The 15,835-nt window shown below is 44.1% G+C and overlaps 1 protein-coding gene across 1 annotated transcript in view; it reads left to right on the forward strand.

Annotated features, from left to right (window-relative positions):
* itpr2 (inositol 1,4,5-trisphosphate receptor, type 2) overlaps positions 1-15,835 on the forward strand; it is an 83,885-nt gene that overhangs the window by 49,956 nt on the left and 18,094 nt on the right. The window contains exons 38-52 of the mRNA XM_058644793.1: positions 3,984-4,104; positions 4,363-4,550; positions 5,155-5,335; positions 6,081-6,334; positions 7,009-7,209; positions 7,308-7,418; positions 7,844-7,939; positions 8,011-8,130; positions 10,637-10,771; positions 10,864-11,056; positions 11,256-11,381; positions 12,690-12,865; positions 12,989-13,153; positions 13,239-13,422; positions 15,078-15,167. Of these exons, the coding sequence (XP_058500776.1) occupies positions 3,984-4,104; positions 4,363-4,550; positions 5,155-5,335; positions 6,081-6,334; positions 7,009-7,209; positions 7,308-7,418; positions 7,844-7,939; positions 8,011-8,130; positions 10,637-10,771; positions 10,864-11,056; positions 11,256-11,381; positions 12,690-12,865; positions 12,989-13,153; positions 13,239-13,422; positions 15,078-15,167 (2,341 nt within the window). The remainder of the gene's footprint in view (positions 1-3,983; positions 4,105-4,362; positions 4,551-5,154; positions 5,336-6,080; positions 6,335-7,008; positions 7,210-7,307; positions 7,419-7,843; positions 7,940-8,010; positions 8,131-10,636; positions 10,772-10,863; positions 11,057-11,255; positions 11,382-12,689; positions 12,866-12,988; positions 13,154-13,238; positions 13,423-15,077; positions 15,168-15,835) is intronic.

Here is a 15,835-nt window from a genome sequence, read left to right on the forward strand (position 1 = left end):
GATTAACATACTTTACGATGGTCCGTCAGCACCCCATTCTCCAAGATCATCTCATACCCAACCCATGCCCTTCACACAGAGGTTCAGCTCAGACAGATGGTACAGAGAAACTCCTTTGTGCCGCACTGGATGTGTGTGTAATGTTTTAATATTGTAGACTTCCCACTGGTACATTAAAATCGAGCCTGGGTCAGGAAATGTTTCTATATCCTACAGAAGGTCAGCGAGACAAATAAAACAGAGGAGATGCCACTGTAATAGTTCATAAATTACATAAATTACAGTAAATGATTAAACAGCATGACAGTGGTGGATGTCTGTAATAATGTCCGCTCTGGCTGTTCTCATACTCGTCAGAATGACAGCAGGGTTATTGTAAGGGTCAGATGTGTTCAGTCTGTCAGGGTCTGTGATCTCCTGCTCTGGATCTCCATGGATCTACAGTGACGGCTTGAAACCGGCACTGGTGCTGTTCATTTTTGCAGCCGCGTCTCCCGCCACCATGGCAGTTGTAAGCAACCTGAGTCACGTGACGTGTGGAGCTCTATGCAGACGGATTCATCAGAAAATGTACATTTAGAAATCACGTGACTGAAGATGGCGGACGAGAAGGCGGCACGTGAGGAAGCCACAACAGTCTTCTACTTAGTGCTTAGTATTAACAATTTTGAGCCATCTACTTCTTATCTTGAACTAACTTCCTTTTTTTTCTTTTAAAATGTGTACATGTATATATATGTGTATATATGTATATATAACACTTTTTTATAAGGTGTTTTTTCATCATTAGTACTAGATCATACACTTCCAGGCATTGAAGGAACTCGGCGAGGAAATTATAGATCTATAAACTGAAGTATTTCCATTTTATTTTCAAATATGAAGGTCTAAATACTTTGACAGGGCTCTTTTTCTACTCTCAGTCGGAAACTTGTGGTGTAGAGTTTTTATAGTCCCTTTCTTATTCCCACATAGTTCTTTATAGCACACAATCAGCAAGATATTCTGATTTATTTGCTGGTGAGAAAACATTGCATTCATGGATTACATTTCAGAGGTTTTTCCATTTTCCGTCCTTGTTCAAACTTAATATTTCCTGAGAGACCACACTGGCTTCAGCCGTAGCATCACATGCTTTTACGCTGCATATGATGAGTGAGATGTTTAAAATAAATGATATGTAATGTGTGTTGACTGAAGTTTCTGCTGTGGTCTACTGCACATGGAGCCTCCTGGCTGCAATGATACCTGGCTCCTCTTGCATGGCGTGCGGTGAAACTTGACTTGTGTCACTGTCACATTACACTTTAATCTGTGTTTTCACACTTGTTTACCAAAGATGCACACACCCGGCGTCCTCTCATGTTTCTGACGTGGGAGAAAATAACACGGAACAAAATATTAGCCCTGCAGCTTTGAACTTTGTCTGGGTAACGCAGCGCTCCATTCCTCTGTGGCTCCAGTCTCTGCTTTAACCGACCTTGTCTGACCTGAGCTGCTCGAGCTCTCCGTCCCCCCTCCTGCCTGTTTCTGGCACTGTCTGTCTTGGTTCACAGCTGGTGCTGCCCTTCGCTGCCTGCGTGAGTTTTCAGACCACCTAAAGGAGCACAGGGCAGGCTGTGTCTTTGTCTTTTTCTCCGTGTAGCCCTCCAGAGTTGGCATGATCTGCAGACAGCACAACTCCAAGGGGGGGGGGGGGGGTAGAGGGGGCTAAGGGAGTGTAGTGTGATGGTACTGGAGGTGAGGATTGGCAGCTCGTCTCCAGCTCGGACACCGGAGCCGCAGTGTGGCGTGCCGGGGCACATTTTAAAAATCGCCACGACTCTCTGCTACTTGCTATGTTTTGTTTGTTTCTCGCCTCCTCCTCCTCCTCCTCCTCACTTCCCCTCGGCAGTCGCCTCCTTTCTCCACCCTCTCTTACTTATGTCAGTTACTCAACCTCTATTTCCATCGCTCTGTCTTTGTCGTGGCTCTTACATCACCTGATGGGAGTTTTTCCTGTCAATGCAGCAGCAAGTCTATGAGTCAGGCTCAGATGACTCTCCTCTCCTCTCCTCTCCTCTCCTCTCCTCTCCTCTCCTCTCCTCTCCTCTCCTCTCCTCTCCTCTCCTCTCCTCTCCTCTCCTCTCACCAGCCGACTGCGGCGGGCGAGCACAAGTGAAAACCTGTCACCCGCACCCCCTTTCAACTCCCCCCCCCACCAGAATGTTTCTTTTGTTTGTGTGTGTGTGTGTGTGTGTGTTTGAGAACAGTGCACAGCCGACACGTCCTTTGTCTCAAGCAGAGGAAACGATGAGTTTAAACACGATTCAATGATCACTAAGCGAATGCACTGCCTTATAGAGTTGAGGTGCTGAGTTTGTATTTGCACTTGGTGTGTGTGCGTGTGTGTGTGTGTGTGTGTGAAAATGAGATTGGCTCAGTAGATCCTCACCTTCAGTTCAAGAACTAAGTGCGTGTCTGTGTATGTGTTTGGGAGACAGCTCAGCCAGACAGTGCAGGCAGACGAGCGTCTCTGCTGACTGCAGATGAGATGGAGTGTTTACTGACACAGGAAGCGTCGGCTACACGTGCTCCTCCACAGCTTCGCTCGTCGCTGTGCTCAGTTCAAGGCTCCTCGGCCGGACTCTGCCTCGATCGGCCCCAGCATTGTCAGACGCAGAGGTCCCTAATTTATCAGATCTCTCGCTGTCAAATAATTGCTGGCGTGTTTTGAAGCGTGCCGTTTGGATCCTTGTTATAAATAAACCATCACCAGCGAGCGCATAATCTTTGATAACTCAGTTTCGGTGTCCACACAGTATTTCAAACAGCACCTACAAAAACAGACGCACAAATGAGTTATATTGAACTGAATACCCATTAGCACATCAGCTTTAATGGTAGCGTGACATTCACACTTCTCACTTATTCTCTTATCACAACCTTGAGCATCTAGCAGTGTTCCTTTCAGCCTGATACAAGCATTCATTCATTTTCTACGACGTTATCGTTCACATGAGGGTCGCAGGGAGCTGGAGCCAAAGGAGAGGTACACGATGCCGACAGATTTGGATCGTCCAGTTTATCTAATCCCCAGTCTGCATGTTTTTGGACTGCGTGCACACATGGGGAAAACATGCAGACTGCACACAGAAAGGCCCTTGGTTGAACCGGGATCCGAACCAGTGACCTTCTTCCTGCAACAATGCTAGTCGCTGCATGACAATGTGACGGTTACTATATGACAATGTAACTGTAACAATGTGAATGTGTCTTCAGCCCGATACAGTTCAGATCACTTTTAATCTGGGGGAATACTAATTGTCCTTCTACTACATTTCCATGGAAACCACAGGTTTATTTATTTGTATTTATTATTTATTCATTTGCTCCACCCCCTTCATCCGTTCTGTGTATCCATCTATTCACCCTGCCACTCTGTTGATCAATAACAACAAGGCCATGTTGAGTTGTCAGGTTCCCATAGAAACTGATGTTGACCACCGTGTCCTCACCTTCTTTATAACACGCCTCCCCTCCTGTCCTTCATCCGTTACTGCCGTGCCACTGATGAGCACAATGCACCCATCAATCACTCGCTCGTTGCTTCACAACCGTCGTAGGGAGATTCTTTCCTCGCACATTGTCTCGTCTAACTTCCACTGTCAACTGAAAGCATCTCATAAAAGCTCAGTGAGCGTCAATTCCTTGTAGAGTGCTGTTATTTTCATGCTCCTTAATGAGAGACTCTGAATGCTTTGTTGTCATTTTACAAGTCATCGCTCTGATTAAGGAAGAGAAAGCGTCGCAGGATGATAGTGATCCATCCCTTCATCTGCTCAGGCTGTACAGGAATGATTGGCTGGATCTTAGTTAATCAGTCTGTCCCTCTGGATATTATCTTTGTATCTCACAGAATGCAACTTTGTCAGATGTTTTTTTTATTTGAGGCTTTGCATCCTCTCAGACTCAGTAATACGTTGTGATTTCTGCCTCCACAGGAAAACGAGTTGAGAAAGATTCTGCTCACACGATACTTTGGAAATCAAAAGCTTCTCTCCAAGCCAGAGCTTGGGACTGGAAACATATCATCTGGCGGCTTCGTCAAGGCGTCATCCGGAGGTAAAAAATCCAGCCGTCCAAAAACCCAGCAGACACTGCAATAAAAAAGCTACACGGAGCAGAAGGAAACCACAGCGGCAAACATGACACCATTCTGCTTCTGAGGGGAAACACTCTTTGACACTCACTGGCAGACTTTAGGAATCACTGGAGTCAAAATAAATATATATACAGTTATTTCTGTTTTGGGGGATATATAGTTATCAGAATCACAACATCTATGTTAGTGTGTATTGTTAAATTGCTAAATCTCTGCAGGAGGATGTCCCACGCTGGACAGTGACAAGCCGAGCAGCAGCATGGTGGAGATCCAGTGTCTCTTGGACAATGTCGGAGCATCGGAGCTGGTGATCGATCTCATCGTCAACACAAAGAACGATTGTGTGTTTGAGGAGAGCATCCTGCTGGGCATTGCACTTCTGCAGGGTGGAAACACACAGATACAGGTGGGCAACACCGGAAGTCTTTATCTCTCCAAGTCAACTAACGCACATTAGTTGAGTCCCTGAACTCAACTAATGTGCGTCTGATGCCAAGGCAGATCTTTAGGAATCAGTTTAGCTGATGGCTGATTTAGGATTCTGATTTATTTGAGCCAATATGTTTCATTTTATTTCCTGCATCTGATAAAATGTGAGAATTAATGACATACAAAAGCATTTATTCAACTGCAGTTGTGTCTCCAGTCTGCATTCTTCTTCTTCTTCTTCTTCTTCTTCCTCCTCCTCTGGCTTTTCCCTTTCAGGGGTCACCACAGCGGATCATCTGTGGTCTTCTTCTTCTCTTTCTGCCCGGCAGCTCCACCTTTAACATCCGCTGTGTAATATAACCACTATCCCTCCTCTCCAAACCATCTCAACCTTGCCAGCTCTTACTTTATCTCCAAACTGCTCTTGAACATGCTCACTTCTCACCCTGCAGTGCACTTCTACATTCCCAATATGAATATAAATATTGAATACAGAGAACAGGTCATGGAAATAACTATTTTAGTAAAGAACACGGATACAGTTTTGATGGATTCATCGCCCGCTCTGCTTTTCCGCCCAGAACTCCTTCTACACTCAGCTATACAAGCAAAAGAAATCTGAGCGCTTCTTCAAGGTTTTCTTCGACCGCATGCATTTGGCGCAGCAAGAAATCCGAGCCACCGTGTCTGTCAACATGTTCGAGCTCAGCTGCAGGAAAAGGGACGACGACACTGACATGAGTAGCACCAGGTTCAAGAAAGGTACAGTCGACTTGTGATTCATCTGCGTGTTGTTTGTGCTGCAAGTGTGACCAGAAAGCACGGTGTTTTTCATCCTCCTCTCGTCTGGAGCGTGCATGTGAGCCACAGTGTGAGGCTGAAGGTGAAAGTAAGTAAAGGAGGGTTTATTTAAAGTCAAGCCGCTGGGTAATAATGTCAAAGGTGCCTAGAGATGAGCACTGAAACATGACAAACACTGAGTCATAGAGGTCATGCTCAGACCACAGATGATGGTTTCCATAGAAATGGATTTGGCCTGGAGTGAGCGAAAAAGAAAAAAAACCCACAACCCCAGCGCAAATATACACTTGGAAAGTTTTACAGTACGTGTGGTCTTGCTCGGCTCAACCTTGACTTTAAACAGTAGTGGCGAATAAATCCGAAAGATCTTTGTGACTGTGCCGACCTCTGTGCAGACTGTAGTCACATGTTCGAGGCCATGTGACGGCCCACACCACGAGCATATCAAAAGACCTTTGTATCGAGATTGAATGGCTTCATGCTACAGTACCCCAATCAGTAACACTCCACTCCCCCGGGGGTCTCTGGATTTTATTTTTCTAAATTTGAACGTCTTGGATGTTATAGTACAGGTGCATTTGCAACTGCAAAACCATTTGGAATGTTTGGGTAAAATGAACCTCCATGCACTGAGACAATCTTCTGTGAATAACACCTCACTGCAACATAAACTGACTCCTGCTCCTTGTTTTTCTCCCTGCTGTAGGGAAAGACTCGGGGCTTCTTATGAGGGAGGACATGCGAGGGCAGCTGAAGGAGGCCTCCTCACTCACCTCAAAGGCCTACTCTGCGTTCAGAAAAGAGCTGGATCCCGACCTCGAGAGCCTCGCCCAACACACCGAGATCATCGGAGCTGAAGAAGCTTCAGAGGAAACACAGATGAGCCCAACCATCACCATTATGAAGCCTATCCTTCGTTACCTACAGCTGCTCTGTGAGAACCACAACTCAGACCTGCAGGTACTGGCAACCTCGTTGAGACCGAGAGGTCCAGTGTGTAAGAGTTAGTGACATCTAATGGTGAGACTGCAGATTGCAACAAACTCTGCTCACCCTTTCTGGTGGAAGACAAAATAAGAATTATGTCCTTGAGCCTCAGCTGTCCTTACTTTAATTTATTGATTTATTACAACATAAAAAAGTGTTTCCAAATCCAAAAGCTGTAACAGGGTGACCCCACGTTTGTGTAAACACAAAATATTCTGTATTTAGAACATTTTACTGTACTTCATATGCAATATTAGACGTTAACTAAGTACTACGGTGGACTTCATATACCAGAAAGGATGTTGCTCTTCTTTGTTTGCATAGAAAGCATCTGCTCCAAAACGGGAAATGCATGATCTGGTTAGTTTGTCCATTTGGGCTGCAGCAGAAACAATGGCGTGTATAAAGCAGGGCCCATGCCTAAAGTAAATTTAAAAAGGCTTATTCTAAGGCTACGAAAACCAAATGCTTTGAATTTTAAAGTGATTATAAACCAAGACAAACATGCTCAATGGGTACTATATTCCATTTTTGCCAATAAACCATTCTAAATGTTATGCACTGGACTTTAAATCCAATAATACTTTAACTCCAGTTCCTATTCACTTTGACTTCTGATTGACTGCTGTTTTCTGCTCTGAATCCAGAACTTTCTGCGGAACCAGAACAACAAGACCAACTACAACCTGGTGTGCGAGACTCTCCAGTTCCTGGACTGTATTTGTGGGAGCACCACTGGAGGCCTCGGGCTGCTGGGCCTCTACATTAACGAGAACAATGTCGATCTGGTTCGCCAAACCCTTGAGACCATTACAGAGTACTGCCAGGGACCCTGCCATGAGAACCAGGTACGGAGAGAGGACTGGGCAAGTTTACGTTATATCTGACTGTCCAACACATGATTTGCTCATAGTTATTTGTGTCTCTTTTTTTTTTTATTGCACAGACGTGTATAGCCAAGCACGAGTCAAATGGCATTGACATTATCATAGCACTGATTGTGAACACAATCAATCCCCTGGGTAAGCATCGCCTGGACCTGGTGCTGGAGCTCAAGGTAAGCAGGATGTTCCTCTGGGGGCCCTGATGGCCAAATGATGCAAAGCCATTAAAATCCACTGCTATACTATACTATTAAAGAATAGTTATCATGGGCATTCGAGTTGAAGGTGTAGTCTCTTTTCCTGGGGTACTGATAAACATTTTCCTTTTATTATTGTGGTAAAGACTGGTAACAAGTTGACTAAAGTAGATTTACAAAATGACCAATGTTTGAAAGAGCAATATGGCAAAATATAATGAGTTAAAGGAGCTGTATTGGTCTGTATTTGCTTCCCCTCTGATGCTATTACAACAGTTTGACTGCAGAGGATTTCAATATAAGAACTCTGAAGCGTAATTACAACATCCAAATGTGTAATTAAAGAATGATTCATGTGTTTCTGAATCAGTGTGGTCATGTCTACAACCTTTTTGTCCTAGAACAATGCCTCCAAGCTCCTGTTGGCCATCATGGAGAGCCGCCATGACAGTGAGAATGCGGAGAAGATCCTTTTGAAGATGAGGCCCACTGAACTCGTAAGTGTGTGCGTGTCTGTGTGTGTGTGTCCTGTGTGTCATCTTTACAAATGTGACCTCTTGTGCTTCAGGTGGATGTGATGAAGGAGGCCTACACACAGAGTCTGGAGAGCGAGGAGGACGAGGACAGTGTTGGAGACCAGATCACGCCCAGAGACGTCGGACACAACATTTACATCCTGGCACACCAGGTAGTAAAAAGTGCCTTCCCTTGTTTTTGTTTGTGGCATTTCCCCTCTGTCCGACTGTTGGCGAGGACGTGGACTTGCCGCTGTTACTTTTCACCTGCATCTCAGAAATCCTCGCGTCCACGACGGAGACACAGTGGCAAGTTGATGCAGCTGTGCTCACTTACCTCCCATTTCCATGCACATGACTTTCTATTCCATTCCAACCAAACCACAAACATTAAACCAGATATTGAACGTGAATCAGATCCGCAGGGGCCACACGGTGGTGTAGTGGTTAGCACTCTCGCCTTGCAGCGAGAAGACCCGGGTGTACCCCGCCTATCGCCCGATGTAGCTGAGATTGGCACAGCACCCCCGCGACCCTCTGGTGGAGGATAACGCGGTAGATGATGACTGACAGATCCGCAGGTGACTGGTTTGCACTCCCAGTTTAAATGACTTGCAGGTTTTTATCAGCTTCAGCTCCTCTTGGCATTAGAGGGAATGTCAGACCTGCATGAACGCGCCAAATTTCTTCTTTGTCTGCTCCGTTTTTGGCAGCGATGTAAATTCCAGCATCATTTCAAGCGCACTGCTAAGATGCCCACTCATCTTCCGGTCATTAGTCAAGCCACTGGCCATGAATGTTTTCAGTTAACCTTTCTTTTTACAACTTGGGACAGCGCTCACTATTTATGTTTCATCTTATTTAACTTGAATAGGTTGAGTTCACTAAAATCCTTCACTAAAATGTTGAGTTTGAACAAGGGAACTGAAAGGAAAAGCAAAAAATAGTAACAATTGTAACATGATCACTGAGAACCACTGTGTTCCTGTGCTCTTCTCCCTCCCACTCGTTTCGTTTCTGGTGAGTTTGTGAAGTCACATTTTACACATGAGTGATGCGGGAGTGAAAAAACCCACTGCAGTGGCAATGGTGTTTATCACCTCTTTTAGCCGGCTCAAAAATCTCTGGTGAACGTGCTAATTTTAGTGTGACGGAGGCTTAAGTGTGTGTTTTCTTCGTTAAATGATGGAAGACTGCTCTTCTGTGAATAAACCACTTCGCCGGTTTGCCTAAATTAGCTTATAGGACGCTTCTGCAAGTGCTCACTGAGGCACTTAGTCGCGCCACGACTAAACAAATGTGGTTTAGCAGAGTACCGACGGTAAAGAGATGCGGTTTCTGGTGCTACTGAGAAAGTAGTTTTGTTGTGAATAATAAGTGCATCATGTGTCAGGAGTTTTCATTTCTGCTTTGCGTGTCAGACAGAGTATTTTTGTCCAAACAACCAGACAAGTTTCCTCATGGCAAGGAAAGTTATTTTTGACTCTGACACTGTTGATTCATTGTTGACCTGAGTATAACACACACACACACAAACACACACACACATAAGATGTTTTAATTAAGTTTGGAATGTTTGGGTTCACAACATAAATTATCAGGGGTTTAATAAAATATCCATACACTTCACATGAACTCCCCGCGACATTCACTTCACACATTCTCTCACTTCTTGCAGACACGTTCTTCCCTTAATTGCCGCACTAAAGCGTCCTCTGCATAAAGAGGTTGAGACGGACCACAGAGTAAAAACTATGAAAAGAGTCTGTCAATCTACTCGGATCCCCTGCACTTCACCGCGACTTTACTTGATCCTCGTCATAAAGATCATTATTTGGCTGTGGGGATAAAGCAGTGCAGTAAAAAGTCTTGTCTGTCTGCACCCTCGTTGTCTGATATGTTCAATGAGATCCTCCTAAATATTTTCATAGATTCTTAATTCATTTATTCTTTGAAGCATGAATAATGAATAATATAATAGAATATACTATACTATACTATTATTGCAATGCCTTGACCTTAGTGAGGTAAGTACACACAGAATGCTGGGATCTGTCATTGGAGAGGGTGGAACAACCTTTCTTTTGGTCTTCTTGAAAAATCCATCTTCTTGATTATTGAAGTAGAACTTCCTGCATGGGAACGTAATTTTTATTTTCTCTGAGAATTCTGCTCCGAATAAGAACCTGGCTGTCAGGAACCTGTTCTAGAGTCAGCTTGTTGTCACTCTAAAGAAGAATGGAGACATAATGCCGTATCACCCCAACAAGAAAGGTTATGTATGACAATGGGCAGTACCACCCACAGTCGGATATTGGAGTCCAGCAGAAGCTCCGGCTCTGCCATTCAGCCTCCTTCCTGGTGCTCGATGCTCGATGGCGAGTCTTCTTAGCGCGCGGAGCAGCAGCAGCACCTGCAGCGTTTTACTTCACCGCTGAGTACACACAGTGTTTCTGTTTTGGCCAACAATTTTCATTTCGGTGCATTCCTAGTGATACTGTTGACTGTAAAGCGCTGGATCCATATGGGAATATTTTTGGGACAGTGGTTTTCTGACTGAGATTTTGTGTTGTATTTAAGCCTCTGACCACTAGTTGGCAGGCTTTTGTCAATTGTGACTGACATTTTTCCCACGATTAATATGGAAATAAATGAGTTGTTTTCCTCTGTGGATGTTAGCTTGCCAGGCACAACAAGATCTTGCAGCAGAGCCTTAGGCCAAGTTCTGTGTTGGGACAAGGGGCCGGTGTGGACCCCGACAGTGAAAAGGACGATGCCCTTCATTACTACGCCAACCACACGGCTCAGATAGAGGTAAACCTCACTCCCCATTTGTCCCGTCTATCTTTAAACCCAATCCAATTCACCCGTCATGTCAACATATATATGATATATCTATTCCTCAGATCGTGCGTCATGACCGCAGCATGGAGCAGATCGTTTTCCCCGTCCCTAACATCTGCAAGTACCTCACAGAGGAGTCTAAGGTGCGCGTGTTCACCACCACCGAAAGAGACGACCAGGGCAGCAAGGTTAACGACTTCTTCCAGCAGTTTGACAACCTCTACAATGAGATGAGGTGGCAGAAGAAGATCCGCAGTAAGTCTGTCTTTACTTTCTGTATCCGTTCCACTTGGAAAATAATGATGCTGGCAGCAGAGGCAGGCTGCAGGATAGTGAGTCATGATTATCATCCGGTCAGAGTGTCTGGTTGTTGTTATTTCGAGAATAAATTGAAGGAGCTGCAGTATATTTTGTGTGTTTGTTGAGCTTGCGTTTCCCTCTTGTGTTTGTGCAGAAAATACGGCGCTGTTTTGGTTCTCGCGTCAGATTTCTCTTTGGGGCAGCATCTCCTTCTACCTGGCCTGCTTGCTCAACATCGCCGTGGCTGTTTTCTACCCATTTGGCGATGATGGAGACGAAGGTAAGAGGGGACTTCTTTTTTCGGATTTGCTACTGCCAATGATCGGTGTAAAGGTTTAGTGTGTAAGAATTAGTGACATCTAGTGGTGAGACAGCAGATTGCACCAAACTGGAGACTCCAGGAACTACTGTGACCTTTGCATCCTGGAAAGAATGTGACCACTCTTTGACAATTCTCTCCACACTCCCACTCTCTCTCTCTCTACTGTTTCCTCTTTGTTGGTTTATGTATCAGGTTAATGTGGGTGGAGCCATTCTTTGTCCTTTCAGGCTACTGTAGAATAGAATAGAATGCCCTTTTTTGTCATTATGCAGTGTACAACGAAATTGGAGAGCTTCTCCTTTTCAGTGCATACATTTTTTAAATTTTAAAGTTTTAAAAATAACAAACAGTTAAAAGAAAGTGTAAATATGCTGTACGTAAAACACAGGGTAAATACTTAATTAGAAAACAAAACAATTGCACAGGTAGTAAAAAAAAAACATGGAACAAAAAACACATTTTTTTATTTTGAAGCAATTATACACTTATACAAACATAATTGTGGGTAGTATATTAAATTTCTGCCACTAAACCCTCCTGAATGTTACACACTGGACCATTAAATCAATAGTAGTAATAGTCGTAGTAGTGGCTTGTCGGTGAAATCTAATCCTCCAACAAGACTCCATTATATTTTGTGTTTTTTATATTTGGTAGCAGTTGGTAGCAGCTGCTTCCTGCTCAGTGACAGACCATCTGATCGGTCGCTAAAGCATTTCAGCAGAGCACACACACACACACACAGACACACATGCTTTTTTAAGCTGCAGAAAGCACTGTATGTTATTAATATACTCACATTTGGGGATTGCTGCTCTCTGTCCTGCGCTCGCTGTCATCAGAGTTCCCTGATGCACTTGGGAGAGGGAGGTGTGAGTGGAGGAGTGCTCCATTTGTTGCACTCTGCCGTCCCACTGTAAGATGTCACTAATTGTTCCACACTGGATCACTAGACTAATGGACAGCTGCAAAGGTTGTCTATTCCAGACAGACTCATTTGTCCAAAAATGTTTTGTGTTGTCTAAAAATCTAAACAAGAGGAGCTTTGGATTTTCCTGAGAAGGGCTTCGATGGTTTACAGTGTGAGCCGGAGAACAGACGTGATGAAGGTGGCTGTCCCTTCAGACCACAGTTTGACATTTTAATATGTTGCCTCTGACTGTGTGGTGCTGAGTTAAGGGCTTAACTCAGGTGAATAATTCATGAGAGAGACTCTAAAGCGTTTCACAGCATTAATGAAGTTGATATTTTACTCTTCTTGTCCAGGCACCTTGCCTCCGTTTTGGAACATCTTACTGTGGGTGGCACTGGGGGTGTTCACTGCATTCCTTCCAGTCTTACCCAAGCCGTGGGCCATCCTGTTCTTCCTGGTCTCCCTTGTTTTACGTGCCATCTACACAATGGGCCTGGGACCTGCTCTGTTGTTGCTGGGCACTGTCAATGTAAGTCATGGTAAAGGTTAGACTCAACGTTGTAGAAATATGTCCCTTCTTTCTTTCCTGTGTATGCATCAAAAGTTGCTCACTTCTTTTTTCATTTACACCGTATTTCTTTCTTTTTTTCAGCTGTTCAACAAGCTAGTGTTTCTCGTGAGTTTTGTGGGGAACCAGGGAACGTTTACTCGAGGCTACAAAGCCGTTGTTATGGACATGCTTTTCATCTACCATTTGAGCTATGCCATCATCTGCGTCCTCGGCCTCTTTGTGCACGAGTTCTTCTACAGTTTTTTGGTAAGAAGAGATTCAGTATGTTACGCAGTTTTACTTCCATTACAGTACACCTCTGATTTTTGAAATGTGATGTTGATTACCACAGCTGTTTGACCTGGTTATACGGGAGGAGACGCTGCTCAATGTGATCAAAAGTGTGACGAGGAATGGCCGCTCCATTATTCTGACGGCTCTCCTGGCCATCTTTCTCGTCTACTTCTTCTCAATCATTGGCTTCCTGTTCCTGAAGGATGACTTCCGCATGGAGGTGGACCGCCTTCCTGCACCAGGTTTGGACTCACTGAGCTATAAGACTCATTGTTTTGTTGTGCTGTACTCAGTGAAGGGACCAGACGTTCTACCTTGTAATAGATTATACTTGATAATAATTTCTTTTTCATGGGTCGTCCTGTTATCATAATGGTCTAAGACCTTTTAATCGGAATGGATTTGCTTGTGGCTGCTTTACTTCGAAGACTTTGTGGGTCCTGTGTATAATTGTGTGTTCTTTATCAGTCATTCAGAGATTGTACATCTTAGGGATGACTGGTAGAAATTGGCAGATTTTGAGGCCACAACTCGATGCATTTATGCCTGTAGACACTGTGAAGCTGCTTCAAACTGAGCATCAGCATGGGAAAGAGGTGGTTGAAGCAATTTTGAACATGGCATGGTTGCTGGTGCCACACAGTCTGAGTATTTTAGAACCTGCTGATTTACTTACAGAAAATGGTCAGATAAGAGAAAAAAAAATATCCACTGAGCGGCAACGGCCAGAGGGGTTTGCGATGTTAGAGCGGCAACAGTGACTCAAATCATCGCTCTCTTACACTAATGTATGCACAAGACATCAAACCTGGAAGCAGATGGGCTTCGGCCGCATAAGACCACTCTGTCGCTCCCACCACTTTTGTAGGTGACATGTGTACCTAATATAGTGGCTGGTGAGTGCATATCAACATAAACAATAACATATATAAATAATAATTAATTAATTAATTAATTAATTTATTTATTTATTTATTTATTTATTTATTTATTTATTTATTTACATAGTGCTTTTTCAAAAAAAAATAAAGAAGAAGCCTGGGTTTGTTTACCTGATCTCCTGCGGCAGGCACTTTCTCAGCAGTGGGGCCAAAACAAAGAAGGCTAAGAAAACTGACAATATATTATATTTATACATTATTTGTATATTTATATGTATATGTGTGTGTGTGTGTGTGTGCGTACCCGGACACACACATACGCACACACACAGAAAACCCTGTGCAGTGTGGTGTTAATGAGCCCCGGCGGTCAGGAGGACAACCCGCCGGCACATGTGCACCTGTTGCATAAGCCGGTGGCCGCGTCATCCTGTGTTTTGCTGAACAGAGAACAGCAGACACAGCTAAGCAGTAGTGGCTTATGTAACCAGCTCGGCTCAAACCTGTTTGTCTGTTCGCTGAGACACAGCTGGAGCTCTTTGATGCTGAGGTGCACACAATGTGTGGCCCGTGCCCCCCGACTCAGCCCAACGCTCTCCTCCGCTCCTCAGCCTCTCCCTTCCGCCGCTTCCTTCCCTACCCTCTGTGATTCAGCCCGTCAGGGATAAAGCGCCTTTTGGTGACACTGTGAACAGTTCTCATTCTGCTGATCTGCCCGAGCTGATCACTCAAGTGCAGCTCCTCCGCTGTTTTGCTGGTGTGCAAATGATTTGTTCAGGGTTTTTCAGCAACACTTCGCCGCCCACTCAGCAGCTGCTGCCTCCGTTTACATAATGTCTGTCTTCATATATCCTTGTTACTGATTTTACTGTTGCTGATGAGCTTTAATCAGAAAGGTGTTTTAATGCCAGAGCACAATCTAATCAACTCTTGTTTCATCCGTACATTCTCAATCAATACTCATTTTTATCTTTTTTTGCCCCCCCCCCCCCCTTCGCTCTTTTTTTCATTTGCAGGAAAACCGGATTTACTGAGTAACAGTGGAGTTACTGGCACATGTATGAAAGACGGCGGCTGCCCCGATTTAACACCCAAACCTGTTCCTGGTAGGTTTCTAAAAATAAATGAAATGAAATCATTTAAAAACAAACACATTATTACAGCATGTATTGAGCATGAGCACAAATCATTTGAAACAAAAACAAGTGTCAAACAGCTCAGGTCCTACACATTGATTAATGGATGTAAGAGTAGAATTGATTTTACAGGTAAAACAAAGAGTTGCTGACACGAGTAAATCAGATAAAATGTGCTTATAAGAAGAATATTCTCCATATTAATCAAGGTCCGAATGCACAAAGTGGTGACATTTGTGAAATGATTTAATAATTCTACTATGATAATTTTTATGATTTTGAAATGTCTGGGTGTTTATGTGACCAGTCAGTTCCTTAAACTTTACTCACACACTGAGACACATGCACGCACGCACACAGAGAGGCATGCACACAAAGAAACTTGATGAGGCAGACTGGGTGACTCACTGCTGCTTGTCCTCTTGAGTCTCTGTGGATCACCTGCACTAAGGGCCCACACACGTGATCTCATCCACATCCTTCACTCCTTCCTCCTCCTGAGCTGTCACGCTGTGCACGGCATTTGTTATTGATGCCGTCGTATAGGAACTTTTCACGTGTCACATTTCAGTCATAAATAAAGCGTTTCATCAACCATTTTTAGCACTTAATTTTCACCGTTTTATTCTTAAAACTGC

The sequence above is a fragment of the Solea solea genome, chromosome 12 (genome assembly GCF_958295425.1).
Source record: "Solea solea chromosome 12, fSolSol10.1, whole genome shotgun sequence".
NCBI classification, from domain to species: Eukaryota; Metazoa; Chordata; class Actinopteri; order Pleuronectiformes; family Soleidae; genus Solea; species Solea solea.